This window comes from Bombina bombina, chromosome 5 (genome assembly GCF_027579735.1).
Source record: "Bombina bombina isolate aBomBom1 chromosome 5, aBomBom1.pri, whole genome shotgun sequence".
In the NCBI taxonomy this organism is placed as follows: domain Eukaryota; kingdom Metazoa; phylum Chordata; class Amphibia; order Anura; family Bombinatoridae; genus Bombina; species Bombina bombina.
Window position 1 is genome coordinate 1,151,782,265 of NC_069503.1, and position 21,610 is coordinate 1,151,803,874.

At 40.5% G+C, this 21,610-nt stretch overlaps 1 protein-coding gene across 1 annotated transcript in view; it reads left to right on the forward strand.

Moving 5' to 3' along the window:
* The window catches only part of SCRIB (scribble planar cell polarity protein), a 746,390-nt gene that overhangs the window by 565,487 nt on the left and 159,293 nt on the right, over nucleotides 1–21,610 (forward strand). Inside the window, exons 33-37 of the mRNA XM_053715486.1 lie at nucleotides 3,355–3,405; nucleotides 11,783–11,821; nucleotides 12,529–12,630; nucleotides 13,478–13,525; nucleotides 13,641–13,797. Of these exons, the coding sequence (XP_053571461.1) occupies nucleotides 3,355–3,405; nucleotides 11,783–11,821; nucleotides 12,529–12,630; nucleotides 13,478–13,525; nucleotides 13,641–13,797 (397 nt within the window). The remainder of the gene's footprint in view (nucleotides 1–3,354; nucleotides 3,406–11,782; nucleotides 11,822–12,528; nucleotides 12,631–13,477; nucleotides 13,526–13,640; nucleotides 13,798–21,610) is intronic.

A 21,610-nucleotide genomic window follows, 5' to 3' on the forward strand; every position in this document is an offset into this window, starting at 1 on the left:
CTGAAGGATGCTTATCTTCATGTTCCTATCCACCGGGATCATCACCAGTTCCTGAGATTCGCTTTTCTAGACAAGCACTTTCAGTTTGTTGCTCTTCCGTTTGGCCTTGCCACAGCTCCCAGAATTTTCTCAAAGGTTCTGGGGGCTCTCTTGGTAGTTGTCAGGTCTCAGTGAATTGCGGTGGTACCTTACCTGGATGACATATTGGTTCAGGCGCCATCTTTTCAACATGCAAACTCTCACACAGAGATCTTGTTGTATTTTCTACATTCCCACAGATGGAAACTGAATCTGGAGAAGAGTTCCCTTGTTCCAGCTACAAGGGTGTGTTTCTTAGGGAACATCATAGATTCCCTATCTATAAAGATTTTTTTGACGGCGGTCAGAAAATCCAAGATTCTTCTTGCCTCTCTCTACAGTCTACTGTTTGGCCATCAGTGGCTCAATTTATGGAGGTAATTGGTCAGATGGTCACTTCCATGGACATCATTCCCATTGCTCGATTACATTTAAGAGCTCTGCAATTATGCATGCTCAGACAATGGAACAGAGATCATTCAGATCTGTCTTAGAGGATAGATCTGGACCAGTTGACAAGAGACTCTCATGGTGGATTTCTCGGGATCATCTGTCTCAGGGCACATGCTTCCGGAGACCCTCCTGGGTGATTGTGACCAGGAACGCCAGCCTACGACTCGTTAAAGGCTTAGGGCCTATGGATCTTCAATGGATCTTCAATGCTCTGACGGCCTGGCCTCAGTTGTCTTTAGCCTGGTTTATTAGTTTCCAGTTGGACAACATCACCTCAGTGGCTTACATCAACCACCAGGGGGGAACTCGGAGTTCCTTGGCCATGAAGGAATTTACTCAGATTATTCAGTAGGCGGAAGCTTACAATTGTCTTCTGCCTGCCATCCACATTCCAGGAGTGGACAACTGGGAGGCGGATTTCCTGAGCAGATGGACTTTTCATCCCGGGGAATGGGCTCTCCATCCGGAGGTGTTCTCCAGGTTAACCCTCAAGTGGGGGGTGCCGGAGTTGGACCTAATGGCGTCTCGTCAGAACGCCAAGCTTCCAAGGTACGGTTCAAGGTCAAGAGATCCTCTGGCCGCTCTGATGGATGCTCTGGCGGTTCCTTGGGATTTCGGTCTTGCATACCCGTTTCCTCTGTTTGCGCTTTTTCCACTAGTCATTGCTTGTATAAAAACAGGAGAGAACGTCTGTAATTCTAATAGCTCCTGCATGGCCTCGCAGGATCTGGTTTGCAGACCTAGTGAAGATGTCATCTATTTCTCCTTGGAGGTTACCTCTGAGTAAGGACCTTCTAACTCAGGGTCCTTTCCTCCATCCAAATCTTGTTTCTCTGAAGCTGACTGCTTGGAGATTGAACGCTTAGTTCTGGCTAAGTGTGAGTTTTCTTTATCGTCATACCATGCTGCAGACTCGCAAGCCTGTTACTCGTAAAGTTTACCATAAGATATGGCGTAAATACCTTTATTGGTGTGATTCGAAGGGCTACTCTTGGAGTAGGGTCAGGATTCCTAGAATTTTGTCTTTTCTCCAGGAAGGTCTGGAGAAAGGATTGTCAGTGAGTTCTCTGAAAGGTAAGATTTCTGCATTATCTATTCTTTTACATAAGCGTCTGGTGGATGTGCCAGATGTTCAAACTTTTTGTCAGGCCCTTGTCAGAATCAGGCCTGTGTTTAAACCTGTTGCTCCTCCTTGGAGCCTTAACCTAGTTCTTAGAGTTTTGCAGCAGGCTGTTTGAGCCAATGCATTCCATAGATATTAAGTTGTTATCTTGGAAGGTTTTGTTTCTTATTGCTATTTCTTCTGCTCGGAGAGTTTCTGAACTCTTGGCTCTGCAGTGTGATTTGCCTTACTTTATTTTTCATGCGAATAAGGCGGTCCTTCGTACTAAATTGGCGATTTCTCCCTAAGGTGGTTTCGGATAGTAATATTAATCAGGAAATTGTTGTTCCTTCTCACTGTCCTAATCCTTCTCAAAAGGAACGTCTGTTACATAACTTGGATGTTGTGCGTTCTCAAATTCTACCTACAGGCTACTAAGGATTTTCGCCAGTCTTCTGCCCTGTTTGTTTGTTTGTTTCTCAGGAAAGCGTAAGGGTCAGAAGGCTACTTCTACTTCTCTTTTGCTCTGGTCCTCTCTGCAAACATTTTCAAAATTTTACAAATGTGACTTTTGACTCGGCTGAGGCCTCTTTTTGTTCTCCCTCCCTGTTCATTTCATGTACTCTAGCTTGGGTATTGGTTCCCACTAGTAATTGGAATGACGTTGTGCACTCTCCATGTCTTAGGAAATAAAATAAAATTTATGCTTATCTGTTAAATTTCTTTCTTTCCGGACATGGAGAGTCCACAACCCCAACCTTTAGACTAGACAGTAATTTTTTTACTAAACCCCAGGAACCTCTACACCTTTGTGTTTCTTCTTTTTCCATTTCCCTTCGGCTGAATGACTGGGGGTTATGGGTAAGGTTAGTGACACTTAACAGCTTTGCTGTGGTGCTCTTTGCTTCCTCCTGCTGGCCAGGAGTCAATATCCCACTAGTAATTGGAATGACGTTGTGGACTCTCCATGTCCGGAAAGAACATCCCTTTATTTCGCATTCCCCAGTTTTGCACAACCAACACGGTTATATTAATATACTTTTACCTCTGATTACCTTGTATATAAGCCTCAGCAGACTGCCCCTTATCTAAGTTCTTTTGACAGACATGCATTTTAGCCAATCAGTACCCTCTTATAAGTAACTCCACGGGAGAGAGCACAATGTGTTTTTTATATATATATATATATATATATATATATATATATATATATATATATATATATATATGACACACATGAACTAGCGCCCTCTAGCTGTGAAAATCTGTCAAATGCTTTCAGATAAGAGGCGGCCTTCAAGGGCTTAGATAGAAATTTATCATGTAAGCATAAATTTTATTTTCTATCTTTTTAAACAATAAAAATTCTGGAGTAGACTGTCCCTTTAAATATAACTGAGCTATTGCAATCTAGTATTATCAGTAAATGTTTTTCCTAGTTGCAAAATGTGTAGCAGATGGTTTGTGTATGGTGTGTTACCGCCTCCCCCTTGAATCACTGCGGTAAGGAACATCACAGCTGCACACTATTATGTACGTCGCAGCACCTAGAACAGTAATAGCGGGGCAGATTTCAGCCATACCTGTTTCTTCAGTGTGCTACAGACTAGTGAATAACTTCCTGTTTCTCTCTACCTTACTGCCTATCCAACCTGTCACTTTGCTGTCTTTCTCTTCCTTCCTTTGTCCTTTCTCTTGTCACCTTGGTGTCGTGTCAGCAGCAGGCTGTCGCACCTCGGTCCTGTCACTTGTCTGGCAGAGAGACTCGTTTTGTAAGTGCAACGGTGTTTGCAGAGTGCTGCATCGCTTATTGCTTGTCCGCTGCTCTATAAAGAACTGATGTATGTGAGCTAGCTTCTGGTAACCCCGCCCCCGCAGAACATTAGGTTCTGTACTGTCGAATGATGGCTTTGTGGTTTATCTGCATGCACCCTGAGGATTGCCGACACCTGATGAGTTACTAATGAACTCTAAGCCGCTCTTTCATTAACATATAGTAACATTTTTACTTGCAATAATAACTCATTGGCATTGTGAAATGGTAGAATTTAAGTTTTTTAAAAGCAAAATTAAATTGACAGTAAATCCTGGTGTTTTAAGATTTACCAGTGCTACAAAAAAAGGGAACTTTCAATCATGAGGTGTAAAAATACAGCTTATGCCGTGCAGAGTTCCTAAGCCACCCATGGCAGAATGCTATTTTTTCAATGAGCTGACGTTTCCACCTCTAAGCCAATAGCCATGTGGGCCAATGGGCGTTATGCCAGATGGCAAGCACGTTACTGGCTAACATCACCTCATTGCTGTGGGCAGCCTGAGGTGCTCAGCATGGCATAAGCTGCAGGCAATTAAAGGTACTTTCAGCATGAAGTTTTTACCATCACTTTACGCAAAATAATGCTGCAAATATAAATAAAATCATGTACATTCCATCAGCACCATAAGAAAATAAGATAAATTGCAGCTTTGTTGGTATAAAGGGTGAACTCAAGGCCAGTGCATGTTAGTCCTTTTCACAAATTTGTATTTCTTTCATGTAATTAGCAAGAGTCCATGAGCTAGTGACGTATGGGATATACATTCCTACCAGGAGGGGCAAAGTTTCCCAAACCTCAAAATGCCTATAAATACACCCCTCACCACACCCACAATTCAGTTTTACAAACTTTGCCTCCTATGGAGGTGGTGAAGTAAGTTTGTGCTAGATTCTACGTTGATATGCGCTCCGCAGCAAGTTGGAGCCTGGTTTTCCTCTCAGCGTGCAGTGAATGTCAGAGGGATGTGAGGAGAGTATTGCCTATTTGAATGCAGTGATCTCCTTCTACGGGGTCTATTTCATAGGTTCTCTGTTATCGGTCGTAGAGATTCATCTCTTACCTCCCTTTTCAGATCGACGATATACTCTTATTTATATACCATTACCTCTGCTGATTTTCGTTTCAGTACTGGTTTGGCTTTCTACAAACATGTAGATGAGTGTCCTGGGGTAAGTAAATCTTATTTTCTGTGACACTCTAAGCTATGGTTGGGCACTTTATTTATAAAGTTCTAAATATATGTATTCAAACATTTATTTGCCTTGACTCAGGATGTTCAACATTCCTTATTTTCAGACAGTCAGTTTCATATTTGGGATAATGCATTTGAATCAATTTTTTTTTCTTACCTTAAAATTTGACTCTTTTTTTCCCTGTGGGCTGTTAGGCTCGCGGGGGCTGAAAATGCTTCATTTTATTGCGTCATTCTTGGCGCAGACTTTTTTGGCGCAAAAAATCTTTTCTGTTTCCGGCGTCATACGTGTCGCCGGAAGTTGCATCATTTTTTGACGTCCTTTTGCGCCAAAAGTGTCGGCGTTCCGGATGTGGCGTCATTTTTGGCGCCAAAAAGCATTTAGGCGCCAAATAATGTGGGCGTCTTATTTGGCGCCAAAAAATATGGGCGTCGCTTTTGTCTCCACATTATTTCAGTCTCATTTTTTCTTTGCTTCTGGTTACTAGAAGCTTGTTTATTGGCATTTTTTCCCATTCCTGAAACTGTCATTTAAGGAATTTGATCAATTTTGCTTTATATGTTGTTTTTTCTCTTACATATTGCAAGATGTCTCACGTTGCATCTTAGTCAGAAGATACTTCAGGAAAATCGCTGTCTAGTGCTGGAACTACCAAAGCTAAGTGTATCTGCTGTAAACGTTTGGTAGCTATTCCTCCGGCTGTTGTTTGTATTAATTGTCATGACAAACTTGTTAAAGCAGATAATATTTCCTTTAGTAATGTACCATTGCCTGTTGCAGTTCCTTCAACATCTAAGGTGCAGAATGTTCCTGATAACATAAGAGATTTTGTTTCTGAATCCATCAAGAAGGCTATGTCTGTTATTTCTCCTTCTAGTAAACATAAAAAATCTTTTAAAACTTCTCTCTCTACAGATGAATTTTTAAATGAACATCATCATTCTGATTCTGATGACTCTTCTGGTTCAGAGGATTCTGTCTCAGAGATTGATGCTGATAAATCTTCATATTTATTTAAAATGGAATTTATTCGTTCTTTACTTAAAGAAGTACTAATTGCTTTAGAAATAGAGGATTCTGGTCCTCTTGATACTAATTCTAAACGTTTAGATAAGGTATTTAAATCTCCTGTGGTTATTCCAGAAGTTTTTCCTGTTCCTAATGCTATTTCTGAAGTAATTTCCAGAGAATGGGATAAATTGGGTAATTCATTTACTCCTTCTAAACGTTTTAAGCAATTATATCCTGTGCCGTCTGACAGATTAGAATTTTGGGACAAAATCCCTAAAGTCGATGGGGCTATTTCTACCCTTGCTAAACGTACTACTATTCCTACGTCGGATGGTACTTCGTTTAAAGAAAAGCTTATCTGTGTTCAGGTAATCTTCTTAGACCTGCTATATCATTGGCTGATGTTGCTGCAGCTTCAACTTTTTGGTTGGAGACTTTAGCGCAACAAGTAACAGATCATGATTCTCATAATAAAATTATTAGCATGCTGAAGAAGAATAATAATATCTGTGATGCCATCTTTGATATTATCAGAGTTGATGTCAGGTTTATGTCTCTAGCTATTCTAGCTAGAAGAGCTTTATGGCTTAAAACTTGGAATGCTGATATGGCTTCTAAATCAACTCTACTTTCCATTTCTTTCCAGGGTAACAAATTATTTGGTTCTCAGTTGGATTCTATTATCTCAACTGTTACTGGTGGGAAAGGAACTTTTTTACCACAGGATAAAAAATCTAAGAGTAAAAACAGGGCTAATAATCGTTTTCGTTCCTTTCGTTTCAACAAAGAACAAAAGCCTGATCCTTCATCCTCAGGAGCAGTTTCAGTTTGGAAACCATCTCCAGTCTGGAATAAATTGAAACCTTCTAGAAAGGCAAAGCCTGCTTCTAAGTCCACATGAAGGTGCGGCCCTCATTCCAGCTCAGCTGGTAGGGGGCAGGTTACGTTTTTTCAAAGAAATTTGGATCAATTCTGTTCACAATCTTTGGATTCAGAACATTGTTTCAGAAGGGTACAGAATTGGTTTCAAGATGAGACCTCCTGCAAAGAGATTTTTTCTTTCCCGTGTCCCAGTAAATCCAGTGAAAGCTCAAGCATTTCTGAATTGTGTTTCAGATCTAGAGTTGGCTGGAGTAATTATGCCAGTTCCAGTTCTGGAACAGGGGATGGGGTTTTATTCAAATCTCTTCATTGTACCAAAGAAGGAGAATTCCTTCAGACCAGTTCTGGATCTAAAAATATTGAATCGTTATGTAAGGATACCAACATTCAAAATGGTAACTGTAAGGACTATCTTGCCTTTTGTTCAGCAAGGGCATTATATGTCCACAATAGATTTACAGGATGCATATCTGCATATTCCGATTCATCCAGATCATTATCAGTTCCTGAGATTCTCTTTTCTGGACAAGCATTACCAGTTTGTGGCTCTGCCGTTTGGCCTAGCTACAGCTCCAAGAATTTTTACAAAGGTTCTCGGTGCCCTTCTGTCTGTAATCAGAGAACAGGGTATTGTGGTATTTCCTTATTTGGACGATATCTTAGTACTTGCTCAGTCTTTACATTTAGCAGAATGTCATACGAATCGACTTGTGTTGTTTCTTCAAGATCATGGTTGGAGGATCAATTCACCAAAAAGTTCATTGATTCCTCAGACAAGGGTAACCTTTCTGGGTTTCCAGATAGATTCAGTGTCCATGACTCTGTCTTTAACAGACAAGAGACGTCTAAAATTGATTTCGGCTTGTCGAAACCTTCAGTCACAATCATTCCCTTCGGTAGCCTTATGCATGGAAATTCTAGGTCTTATGACTGCTGCATCGGACGCGATCCCCTTTGCTCGTTTTCACATGTGACCTCTTCAGCTCTGTATGCTGAATCAATGGTGCAAGGATTACACAAAGATATCTCAATTAATATCTTTAAAACCGATTGTACGACACTCTCTAACGTGGTGGACAGATCACCATCGTTTAATTCAGGGGGCTTCTTTTGTGCTTCCGACCTGGACTGTAATTTCAACAGATGCAAGTCTCACAGGTTGGGGAGCTGTGTGGGTATCTCTGACAGCACAAGGAGTTTGGGAATCTCAGGAGGTGAGATTACCGATCAATATTTTGGAACTCCGTGCAATTTTCAGAGCTCTTCAGTTTTGGCCTCTTCTGAAGAGAGAATCGTTCATTTGTTTTCAGACAGACAATGTCACTACTGTGGCAAACATCAATCATCAAGGAGGGACTCACAGTCCTCTGGCTATGAAAGAAGTATCTCGAATTCTGGTTTGGGCGGAATCCAGCTCCTGTCTAATATCTGCGGTTCATATCCCAGGTATAGACAATTGGGAAGCGGATTATCTCAGTCGCCAAACGTTGCATCCGGGCAAATGGTCTCTTCACCCAGAGGTATTTCTTCAGATTGTTCAAATGTGGGAGCTTCCAGAAATAGATCTGATGGCGTCTCATCTAAACAAGAAACTTCCCAGGTATCTGTCCAGATCTCGGGATCCTCAGGCGGAAGCAGTGGATGCATTATCACTTCCTTGGAAGTATCATCCTGCTTATATCTTTCCGCCTCTAGTTCTTCTTCCAAGAGTAATCTCCAAGATTCTGAAGGAATGCTCGTTTGTTCTGCTGGTAGCTCCGGCATGGCCTCACAGGTTTTGGTATGCGGATCTTGTCCGGATGGCCTCTTGCCATCCGTGGACTCTTCCGCTACGACCAGACCTTCTGTCGCAAGGTCCTTTTTTCCATCAGGATCTCAAATCCTTAAATTTAAAGGTATGGAGATTGAACGCTTGATTCTTGGTCAAAGAGGTTTCTCTGACTCTGTGATTAATACTATGTTACAGGCTCGTAAATCTGTATCCAGAGAGATATATTATAGAGTCTGGAAGACTTATATTTCTTGGTGTCTTTCTCATCATTTTTCTTGGCATTCTTTTAGAATTCCGAGAATTTTACAGTTTCTTCAGGATGGTTTAGAAAAAGGTTTATCCGCAAGTTCTTTGAAAGGACAAATCTCTGCTCTTTCTGTTCTTTTTCACAGAAAGATTGCTAATCTTCCTGATATTCATTGTTTTGTTCAAGCTTTGGTTCGTATAAAACCTGTCATTAAGTCAATTTCTCCTCCTTGGAGTTTGAATTTGGTTCTGGGGGCTCTTCAAGCTCCTCCGTTTGAACCTATGCATTCATTGGACATTAAATTACTTTCTTGGAAAGTTTTGTTCCTTTTGGCAATCTCTTCTGCCAGAAGAGTTTCTGAATTATCTGCTCTTTCTTGTGAGTCTCCTTTTCTGATTTTTCATCAGGATAAGGCAGTGTTGCGAACTTCTTTTGAATTTTTACCTAAAGTTGTGAATTCTAACAACATTAGTAGAGAAATTGTGGTTCCTTCATTATGTCCTAATCCTAAGAATTCTAAGGAGAAATCGTTGCATTCTTTGGATGTTGTTAGAGCTTTGAAATATTATGTTGAAGCTACTAAGTCTTTCCGAAAGACTTCTAGTTTATTTGTTATCTTTTCCGGTTCTAGAAAAGGCCAGAAAGCTTCTGCCATTTCTTTGGCATCTTGGTTGAAATCTTTAATTCATCTTGCCTATGTTGAGTCGGGTAAAACTCCGCCTCAAAGGATTACAGCTCATTCTACTAGGTCAGTTTCTACTTCCTGGGCGTTTAGGAATGAAGCTTCGATTGATCAGATTTGCAAAGCAGCAACTTGGTCCTCTTTGCATACTTTTACTAAATTCTACCATTTTGATGTATTTTCTTCTTCTGAAGCAGTTTTTGGTAGAAAAGTACTTCAGGCAGCGGTTTCAGTTTGAATCTTCTGCTTATGTTTTTCATTAAACTTTATTTTGGGTGTGGATTATTTTCAGTAGGAATTGGCTGTCTTTATTTTATCCCTCCCTCTCTAGTGACTCTTGCGTGGAAAGATCCACATCTTGGGTAATCATTATCCCATACGTCACTAGCTCATGGACTCTTGCTAATTACATGAAAGAAAACATAATTTATGTAAGAACTTACCTGATAAATTAATTTCTTTCATATTAGCAAGAGTCCATGAGGCCCGCCCTTTTTTTGGGGTGGTTATGATTTTTGTATAAAGCACAATTATTCCAATTCCTTATTTTATATGCTTTCGCACTTTTTTATCACCCCACTTCTTGGCTATTCGTTAAACTGAATTGTGGGTGTGGTGAGGGGTGTATTTATAGGCATTTTGAGGTTTGGGAAACTTTGCCCCTCCTGGTAGGAATGTATATCCCATACGTCACTAGCTCATGGACTCTTGCTAATATGAAAGAAATTAATTTATCAGGTAAATTCTTACATAAATTATGTTTTAACTGCAATTAAAGGGACAGTTTACTCAAAATTTTTCTCCCCTTTAATTTGTTCCCAATGATCCACTTTACCTGCTGGAGTGTATTAAATTGTTTACAAGTAGCTCCTTTACCCTTATATTGGCATTTGAAATTGTTGATTTAGCATGTGGTATCCCCACCTATTCTGAAAGTTTATGGCCGCGCGTACCAGCTATAGATAAGCTTTGTAAACACAGCCAGCAGAAGAAATTACACTCCCAGTGTGATAAAGCAGAGATAAGGTAATAAAATGTTGATTTTCCATTGTTCTCTCAAAGTACTGGTGATTGTTTTAAGGACAGATATAAGATAAAGAAGCAGGTATATGTGATACAGTAATGAGATCTGATTATACCTACAGATATAAGATAAAGACACATGTATATGTACACAGTGTGATACAGTAATGAGATCTGATTATACCTACAGATATAAGATACAGACACATGTATATGTACACAGTGTGATACAGTAATGAGATCTGATTATACCTACAGATATAAGATAAAGACACATGCATATGTACACAGTGTGATACAGTAATGAGATCTGATTATACCTACAGATATAAGATACAGACACATGTATATGTACACAGTGTGATACAGTAATGAGATCTGATTATACCTACAGATATAAGATACAGACACATGTATATGTACACAGTGTGATACAGTAATGAGATCCGATTATACCTACAGATATAAGATACAGACACATGTATATGTACACAATGTGATACAGTAATGAGATCTGATTATACCTACAGATATAAGATACAGACACATGTATATGTACACAATGTGATACAGTAATGAGATCTGAGTATACCTACAGATATAAGATAAAGACACATGTATATGTACACAGTGTGATACAGTAATGATATCTGATTATACCTACAGATATAAGATAAAGACACATGTATATGTACAGATTGTGATAAAGTAATGAGATCGGATTATACCCACAAGCTCAACCCATTTTGTTAGGTTGTGGCTTCAAAACACAAAATCAGAGCTTTAATATACAGAAATAAACCTTAAAAAGCTAATTTTCATACATTTTTTTACTCTGCAGTTGGTAAAAAAAGCAATTGCAAACACATTAAGGGAAAAACTATTTTACAGTATACTGTCCCTTTAAATGAAAGGGAAGGGTAAGGTCTTTACAAAATAACCTGCGGTTGTCTGGTTTACATAAATGTACATGCACTTTACTAAAGGATTATAACTGTATACAGCCAAGCACTGTTCCTGTTCCACATCTAGATCGGGGGGTAGAAATCAGGATTATTTGATCTACAGGACTTGTGTATAAATAATGACTGGGTAAGTCTCTCAAGGTCTTTCCTGGCATCGCTCTGGTCACCCGGGGGCAGATTTATCTTGTACTTCTGACATATTATAGAGGTGGTCACAGAGCAGAAGCGCCTGTATGGACTGATGGAGTTTTGTTAAGACCAGGTGACTACCACATTACTGAACCAATATCATTGTAGGGACGTGTGACCCTTCACATCATGCATACACATATATTATGCATGTTGTTTTGCTATGGGCTTATGATAATGTATATGTTGGGTAAATAACCATGTATGAACGGTATGTATTAAATTCATACATGCGTGTGTTACCTGGTAAATTGCACATAAATATGCCCTGTACAACACTCATGGATGTTGTGTGGAATCCACTAGTTTTGTCTAATAGGGCTTTCTAACACTACTATACACAGTGACACTCATCTCTTGTTTCTGCAGGCATCTATTAACTTTGTATCTCACAACGATAGCCGAACTGTAAGTATCTCACTCACTGCATAATATCTCATTCAGCCCATTGTGGCTTTAGATAAAGCAAATGGCCTTTATAGTTTGGTTGCTGCTGTAACATATTACACCTATAACACCATACTTGTTGGTGAACCTCACATCCCCTTATATCAGTTTGCATTCTCACTTTGTTCCCATGTTCTGAACATCCGTCATCTTTCTCTCCCCTACCCTCCTTTTTCTGGTCCCTTTTGGTCCTTGATCCTCCCCTCAAACTCAGACAAAGCCAGGAGTGATCCCCTCTCTGCCTCTGGTGTGTTACACAGACCTCTATCCAGAAATGAAGGGACGGAACAGTCCGAACCCCTTCCAACCTGCCAACAGGGCTTCCCCCCGCTCTGTAAGTGGCACCAGAACTGTCTGTTGTATGTAAGGCCAATACTACGTCCTACAGAGCTCGGCTGTGCCATTGTAGTTCTCTTCTTTACTAATCTGAGCTTGTGCACACACATTTCTTTGTTGTTTCTGTTGTATTATCACTTCTAGAGGATTGACCATCGTCTTACTATGTAGCACATTGTTGTGCATTACAGTATGAGCCGTTGCTAACGGTTAATAAATGATTACTTCAAGCATGTAAAGTGTTTTTGTGCCAGATGTCTATATAACGCTCCTTTGCTTTGCTGCTCTATATTCTGATTCTATCTGCTCCTCTCTGTTCTTTCTGTCCTCAGACGCCCTCTCCCCTGCCTTGTGGTGGTCTTCCTGCTGATGCTAAACAGGCTTATAAAACCTATGCGGCTGTCCCCTCAGCTCTCTCTGGCCATGAGCAGCAGGTACCTCCTCAGTTTTATTGTTATTCATTAAAAAAGCATTTTTCTCTCAAGCTTTGACTTTAACAAGAGGTTAAGGAATATGAATACAACTTTTAGCAGCATCTATTTCGCAGACAAGAGTGTAGATTAGTAGAGAGCAGACGTGAGCAATACTATTAGTAAAGCTAAGCTATTCATGCATAACTTCACAACTGACAGTTATTACTCATATTAAATAAACCGTAATTTGCAGTAACGTCAGTACTTGCCACTCCACTGATACATCAGGTTACAAATAATTTCCAGTGCCCGTTAGTTTCATTCTTTTTCTGGTCAGACACCTTTCTACTCGCTCTTTGTTCTTGCGTTTGTATGCACAAAGTGATTCTGTCAGGGATTTATGGGAAGGGCAGGTATCCTTTAGCTTTCTTAAGTGTGTACTCGCCTACTCCATACAGCCATACGAGCGGCCATTACTGAATATGGTTCTGGTTAAAATGTAAATAAAAGTGGTTATCTGTAAGAATCAGTGACTAGGGGATGTGATTTTGTACCCGGTGTATAATCTCATCCTGCATTACACAGGGAATCCTAGATCTAAGAGCCTTTTATAATCAGGGATAGTTATGCTTTTGTTATTTGGCCATAGCTTTATTATATTTGCAATAAGACTAATAAAAGTTCCAGTTTGGGGCATTACTTAGTGGTGAAAGGGTAAATATGCTTATCTCTTTAGGTTGGCGTAATATTGTTATGGGCCATGTCTGCTTAGCACTGTTACGGTTTAATATCTTGCTTGTGTATTCTCACACCGTTGGGTTCTTGCTGAGCTGTTAGCTGCCTGCTGATCTTCTGTTCTGCCCTTTAGGAGCCCACCACTCCCAGGACCCCAGATCTGTCAAGCACCACCCCTGAGGTGAGTTTATATAAGAGGAAGGATCAAGCAATCTAGAATCAGTATTACAGTGATTTCTAGGGCCCTTAAACTGGCTAATTCCCATTTATTCACTCTAGACCCCTGTCTTTTACAGTTCTCTCCTGGGGTCTTAGACAGTCCTGAACAGCGCTCGTTCCGTGATAGACAGAAGTATTTTGAAATGGACATGAAACAGCAACAGGTGGAGCGGCCCCCAAAACGGGTATCCTTGGTGGGAGAGGACGACCTGCGGAAGATGAAGGAGGAGGAAGGTGAGCGTGGTGCTGACTGCTCTTTCCCCTCACTTACTATGTGCACTTTGTCCTCTCTCCTTTTATATTCGTGTTACTCTCTGCTAACTCCCATGTGCATTTTGTATGGTCAACTCCCTCCTACTTCACTTATCCCCTGACCACTTCTCACACTAACACAGGACACCCACATGCACACTTCATAGACCCAGTCTATCACTATTGTCTGCTATCGATATGTCCTACACACCCTCTGCTCCTCACGCATGCTGCATTGTCTTGCCTTCTGTCCATCTGTCTAGCACATTGTCGTCTCATGCCATTGTAAATTATGTGCAGTGATTTCTAGCCTGCTTGCACATCAGCTTTCATCATAGCTACACATCTCATTCAGCCTCCACTCATTTCATATACATCAGACTCCATCATATCTACACATCTCATTCAGCCTCCACTCATTTCATATACATCAGACTCCATCATATCTACACATCTCATTCAGCCTCCACTCATTTCATATACATCAGACTCGATCATATCTACACATCTCATTCAGCCTCCACTCATTTCATATACATCAGACTCGATCATATCTACACATCTCATTCAGTCTCCACCTATTTCATACACACCAGACTCCATCATATCTACACATCTCATTCAGTCTCCACCCATTTCTTGCACATCAGACTCCATCCTATCTACAACTCCATCATATCTACACATCTCATTCAGCCTCCACCCATTTCTTGCACATCAGACTCCATCATATCTACACATCTCATTCAGCCTCCATCATATCTGCCCATCTTATTCAGCCTCACCCATTTCATACACATCAGACTCCATCATATCTACACATCTTATTCAGTCTCCACCCATTTCATACACATCAGACTCCATCATATCTACACATCTTATTCAGTCTCCACCCATTTCATACACATCAGGCTCCATCATATCTACACATCTTATTCAGTCTCCACCCATTTCATACACATCAGACTCCATCATATCTACACATCTCATTCAGCCTCCACCCATTTCTTGCACATCAGACTCCATCATATCTACACATCTCATTCAGCCTCCACCCATTTCTTGCACATCAGACTCCATCTTATCTACACATCTCATTCAGCCTCCACCCATTTCTTGCACATCAGACTCCATCATATCTACACATCTTATTCAGCCTCCACCCATTTCATACACATCAGACTCCATCATATCTACACATCTTATTCAGTCTCCACCCATTTCATACACATCAGGCTCCATCATATCTACACATCTTATTCAGTCTCCACCCATTTCATACACATCAGACTCCATCATATCTACACATCTCATTCAGCCTCCACCCATTTCATACACATCAGACTCCATCTTATCTACACATCTCATTCAGCCTCCACCCATTTCTTGCACATCAGACTCCATCATATCTACACATCTCATTCAGCCTCCACCCATTTCATACACATCAGACTCCATCCTATCTACAACTCCATCATATCTACACATCTCATTCAGCCTCCACCCATTTCATTCACATCAGACTCCATCATATCTACACATCTCATTCAGTCTCCATCTATTTCATACACATCAGACTCCATCATATCTACACATCTTATTCAGTCTCCACCCATTTCATTCACATCAGACTCCATCATATCTACACATCTCCACCCATTTCATACACATCAGACTCCATCATATCTACACATCTTATTCCGTCTCCACCCATTTCATACACATCAGACTCCATCATATCTACACATCTCATTCAGCCTCCACCAATTTCATACACATCAGACTCCATCATATCTACAACTCCATCATATCTACACATCTCATTCAGCCTCCACCCATTTATTGCACATCAGACTCCATCATATCTACACATCTCATTCAGCCTCCACCCATTTCATACACATCAGGCTCCATCATATCTACACATCTCATTCAACCTCCACCCATTTCATACACATCAGACTCCATTATATCTACACATCTTATTTAGCCTCCACCCATTTCTTGCACATCAGACTCCATCATATCTACACATCTCATTCAGCCTCCACCCATTTCATACACATCTACTCCATCTCACTCAGCCTCCATCCATTTCTTGCACATCAGACTCCATCCTATCTACACATCTCATTCAGCCTCCACCCATTTCATACACGTCAGACTCCATCATATCTACACATCTCATTCAGCCTCCACTCATTTCATATACATTAGACTCCATCATATCTACACATCTCATTCAGCCTCCACTCATTTCATATACATCAGACTCAATCATATCTACACATCTCATTCAGCCTCCACCCATTTCATACACATCAGACTCCATCCTATCTACAACTCCATCATATCTACACATCTCATTCAGTCTCCACCTATTTCATACACATCAGACTCCATCATATCTACACATCTCATTCAGTCTCCACCCATTTCTTGCACATCAGACTCCATCATATCTACACATCTCATTCAGCCTCCACCCATTTCATTCACATCAGACTCCATCATATCTACACATCTCATTCAGCCTCCATCATATCTGCCCATCTCATTCAGCCTCACCCATTTCATACACATCAGACTCCATCATATCTACACATCTTATTCAGTCTCCACCCATTTCATACACATCAGACTCCATCATATCTACACATCTTATTCAGTCTCCACCCATTTCATACACATCAGACTCCATCATATCTCAGGGACGTGCACTCATAGGAGGCAGGGGAGGCAGTGCCTACCCTGCCATATGTGGCCAAAGCTTAATTAAATTTTAATTAAAACAACAACAAAAAAGTAAAAAAATATATATTTTCCCCCCATTTAATGCTATGGAGAGGCAGGTACAGGAACGCTTCTCTCCATTGCAGTACATGGGTCAAAGGAAAAGCTGTGCTGCAGCGCCACCTGTGTTCTGTCAATATATTAGCAGCAAAAATTGGGACCAATAGGAGGCACCCCTCTTGATGCCTCCTAGCAAGTTAAGGATATATAGATTAATCAGAAGGAGGATGCAGTGAGCAGGGTCATGTGATACAGCTGGAAGCTGAGGTAACCTAAGAACAGATGACACCAAGCAGAAGAGTAAAGTAGTATTCTACATCTCTTGTGATTAACAAATTGTGTTCAGATACAGCTCATTAACAGGGGGGACAGTAAGTGAGCATAACCCAAGCAGAAGAGTAAAGTAATATTCTACATCTCTTGTGATTCACACATTGTGTTCAGATACAGCTCATTAACAGGGGGGACAGTAAGTGAGCATAACCCAAGCAGAAGAGTAAAGTAGTATTCTACATCTCTTGTGATTCACACATTGTGTTCAGATACAGCTCATTAACAGGGGGACAGTAAGTGAGCATAACCCAAGCAGAAGAGTAAAGTAGTATTCTACATCTCTTGTGATTCACACATTGTGTTCAGATACAGCTCATTAACAGGGGGGACAGTAAGTGAGCATAACCCAAGCAGGAGAGTAAAGTAGTATTCTACATCTCTTGTGATTCACACATTGTGTTCAGATACAGCTCATTAACAGAGGGACAGTAAGTGAGCATAACCCAAGCAGAAGAGTAAAGTAGTATTCTACATCTCTTGTGATTCACACATTGTGTTCAGATGCAGCTCATTAACAGGGGGACAGTAAGTGAGCATAACCCAAGCAGAAGAGTAAAGTAGTATTCTACATCTCTTGTGATTCACACATTGTGTTCAGATACAGCTCATTAACAGGGGGGACAGTAAGTGAGCATAACCCAAGCAGAAGAGTAAAGTAGTATTCTACATCTCTTGTGATTCACACATTGTGTTCAGATGCAGCTCATTAACAGGGGGACAGTAAGTGAGCATAACCCAAGCAGAAGAGTAAAGTAGTATTCTACATCTCTTGTGATTCACAAATTGTGTTCAGATACAGCTCATTAACAGGGGGGCAGTAAGGGAGCATAACCCAAGCAGAAGAGTAAAGTAGTATTCTACATCTCTTGTGATTCACAAATTGTGTTCAGATACAGCTCATTAACAGGGGGGCAGTAAGTGAGCATAACCCAAGCAGAAGAGTAAAGTAGTATTCTACATCTCTTGTGATTCACAAATTGTGTTCAGATACAGCTCATTAACAGGGGGGACAGTAAGTGAGCATAACCCAAGCAGAAGAGTAAAGTAGTATTCTACATCTCTTGTGATTCACACATTGTGTTCAGATACAGCTCATTAACAGGGGGACAGTAAGTGAGCATAACCCAAGCAGAAGAGTAAAGTAGTATTCTACATCTCTTGTGATTCACAAATTGTGTTCAGATGCAGCTCATTAACAGGGGGGCAGTAAGTGAGCATAACCCAAGCAGAAGAGTAAAGTAGTATTCTACATCTCTTGTGATTCACACATTGTGTTCAGATACAGCTCATTAACAGGGGGGGACAGTAAGTGAGCATAACCCAAGCAGAAGAGTAAAGTAGTATTCTACATCTCTTGTGATTCACACATTGTGTTCAGATGCAGCTCATTAACAGGGGGACAGTAAGTGAGCATAACCCAAGCAGAAGAGTAAAGTAGTATTCTACATCTCTTGTGATTCACACATTGTGTTCACATACAGCTCACTAACAGGGGGGGACAGTAAGTGAGCATAACCCAAGCAGAAGAGTAAAGTAGTATTCTACATCTCTTGTGATTCACACATTGTGTTCAGATGCAGCTCATTAACAGGGGGACAGTAAGTGAGCATAACCCAATACTGACAGGAAGTCAAAGGGTGAATTCAAATTTAAATCCATCATTTAAAACCCAGAGTTTGAAGTTAAGTGTGCAGTGTCCACATTATGTAAATTACAGTTTTTGACATTGAATATTGCTAAGCCTCCCTTTTTCATGGTTAGTTGATTTAATTAGGTACAAACTCCATATATGTTATGTCTGTTCAGTCAGAGGATGCAGTATCTATTTTTATTTTTCTCTGTCTCCATTTATTAAAAGACTGCTGTTAGCTTGTAATTCACAAATCAATTGAAAGCTTTTGCATTGTGTTTTTAATATGTGCAGCTTTTATACAAGTTTATATTAATAAAAAGGAGATAATTAGTCATTTAAAAAATATATGTAATTATTGTAGTTAAATGTTTTTAGAAATAATGCCACTGTAAAGTAACTGGTTAAACACATAGTCAAAGGGAGACATTTAAAATTAAACTTTCATGATTGAGGTAGAGCATGCTATTTTAATCGACTTTTCTAGTTATTTATATTTTGAGAATTAGCATCAACTGTTACTGGCCCCATGTCAGCAAATTAGTTTTTGAAAGGAACATGAAAGTCATAATTACATTTCCATCATTCAGATAGAAATTGTACAAAATAAATAAATAAACTTTCTATTTTACTTTTATTATTATGTACTTCATTCTTTTGGTGTCCTTTGTTGAAAAACATACCTAAGTGGGATGTGCACGTGCGTTTCTTGAACACCATATTGCAGCAGCTGTGTTGGCAGTATTGATAACTTGTCCTTTGTGTAAAACTTGCATGGTAAATTATTTCTATTTTTACAATACAGTAGTGAGTAGAGAAGAGATTGTGGATCATTCTAATTGCTTAGTAACTGGCACTGTGCCACAGAATTGTGTGAGTGTGTATGTGAGCAGAGTGTGTGTGGGTGTCAGTGAGCAGAGTGTGTGTGCCTCATTCTCCAGGTAATCAATACATTTCCGACGAGTTGGTGCTGTAGTGCAGTGTTTCTCAACAATGGTCCTCAAGTACCCCCAACAGGCCAGGTTTTCATTATAGCTGAATCAGTGCACAGGTGAAGTAATCAGCTGATCAGTAACTCAGTGGTTACTAACTTGCTCTCACCCATCACCTGATTATGTCACCTGTGCAATGGTTCAGCTATCATTTAAACCTGCCCTGTTGGGGGTACTTGCGACCCTCTGTACATGTGTTTCTCCGGCGTATCATATCTAGTGCCTCACTGCACGTCACTGTCATATCTACACATCTCATTCAGCCTCCACCAATTTCATACACATCAGACTCCATCATATCTACAACTCCATCATATCTACACATCTCATTCAGCCTCCACCCATTTCTTGCACATCAGACTCCATCATATCTACACATCTCATTCAGCCTCCACCCATTTCATACACATAAGACTCCATCATATCTACACATCTCATTCAGCCTCCACCCATTTCATACACATCAGACTCATCATATCTACAACTCCATCATATCTACACATCTCATTCAACCTCCACCCATTTCATACACATAAGACTCCATCATACCTACACATCTCATTCAGCCTCCACCCATTTCATACACATAAGACTCCATCATACCTACACATCTCATTCAGCCTCCACCCATTTCATACACATAAGACTCCATCATACCTACACATCTCATTCAGCCTCCACCCATTTCATACACATAAGACTCCATCATACCTACATATCTCATTCAGCCTTCACCCATTTCATACACATAAAATTCCATCATATCTACACATCTCATTCAACCTCCACCCATTTCTTGCACATCAGACTCCATCATATCTACACATCTCATTCAGCCTCCATCATATCTGCACATCTCATTCAGCCTCACCCATTTCTTGCACATCAGACTCCATCATATCTACACATCTCATTCAGCCTCCATCATATCTACACATCTCATTCAGCCTCCATCATATCTACACATCTCATTCAGCCTCCATCATATCTACACATCTCATTCAGCCTCCATCATATCTACACATCTCATTCAGCCTCCATCATATCTGCACATCTCATTCAGCCTCACCCATTTCTTGCACATCGGACTCCATCATATCTACACATCTCATTCAGCCTCCATCATATCTACACATCTCATTCAGCCTCCATCATATCTACACGTCTCATTCAGCCTCCACCCATTTCTTGCACATCAGACTCCATCATATCTACACATCTCATTCAGCCTCCATCATATCTACACATCTCATTCAGCCTCCATCATATCTGCACATCTCATTCAGCCTCCATCATATCTGCGCATCTCATTCAGTCTCCATCATATCTGCACATCTCATTCAGCCTCCATCATATGTGCACATCTTATTCTGCCTCCACCCATTTCATACACATCAGACTCCATCATTTCTACAACTCCATCATATCTACACATGTCATTCAGCCTCCATCATATCTACACATGTCATTCAGCTTCCACCCATTTCATACACATCAGACTCCAACATATCTACACATCTCATTGAGCCTCCACCAATTTCTTGCACATCAGTCTCCATCATATCTACACATCTCATTGAGCCTCCACCCATTTCTTGCACATCAGACTCCATCATATCTACACATCTCATTCAGCCTCCACCCATTTCATACACATCAGACTCCATCATATCTGCCCATCTCATTCAGCCTCCACCCATTTCATACACATCAGACTCCAACATATCTACACATCTCATTGAGCCTCCACCAATTTCTTGCACATCAGTCTCCATATCTACACATCTCATTGAGCCTCCACCCATTTCTTGCACATCAGACTCCATCATATCTACACATCTCATTCAGCCTCCACCCATTTCTTGCACATCAGACTCCATCATATCTACACATCTCATTCAGCCTCCACCCATTTCATACACATCAGACTCCATCATATCTACACATCTCATTCAGCCTCCACCCATTTCATACACATCAGACTCCATCATATCTACACATCTCATTCAGCCTCCATCATATCTGCACATCTCATTCAGTCTCCACC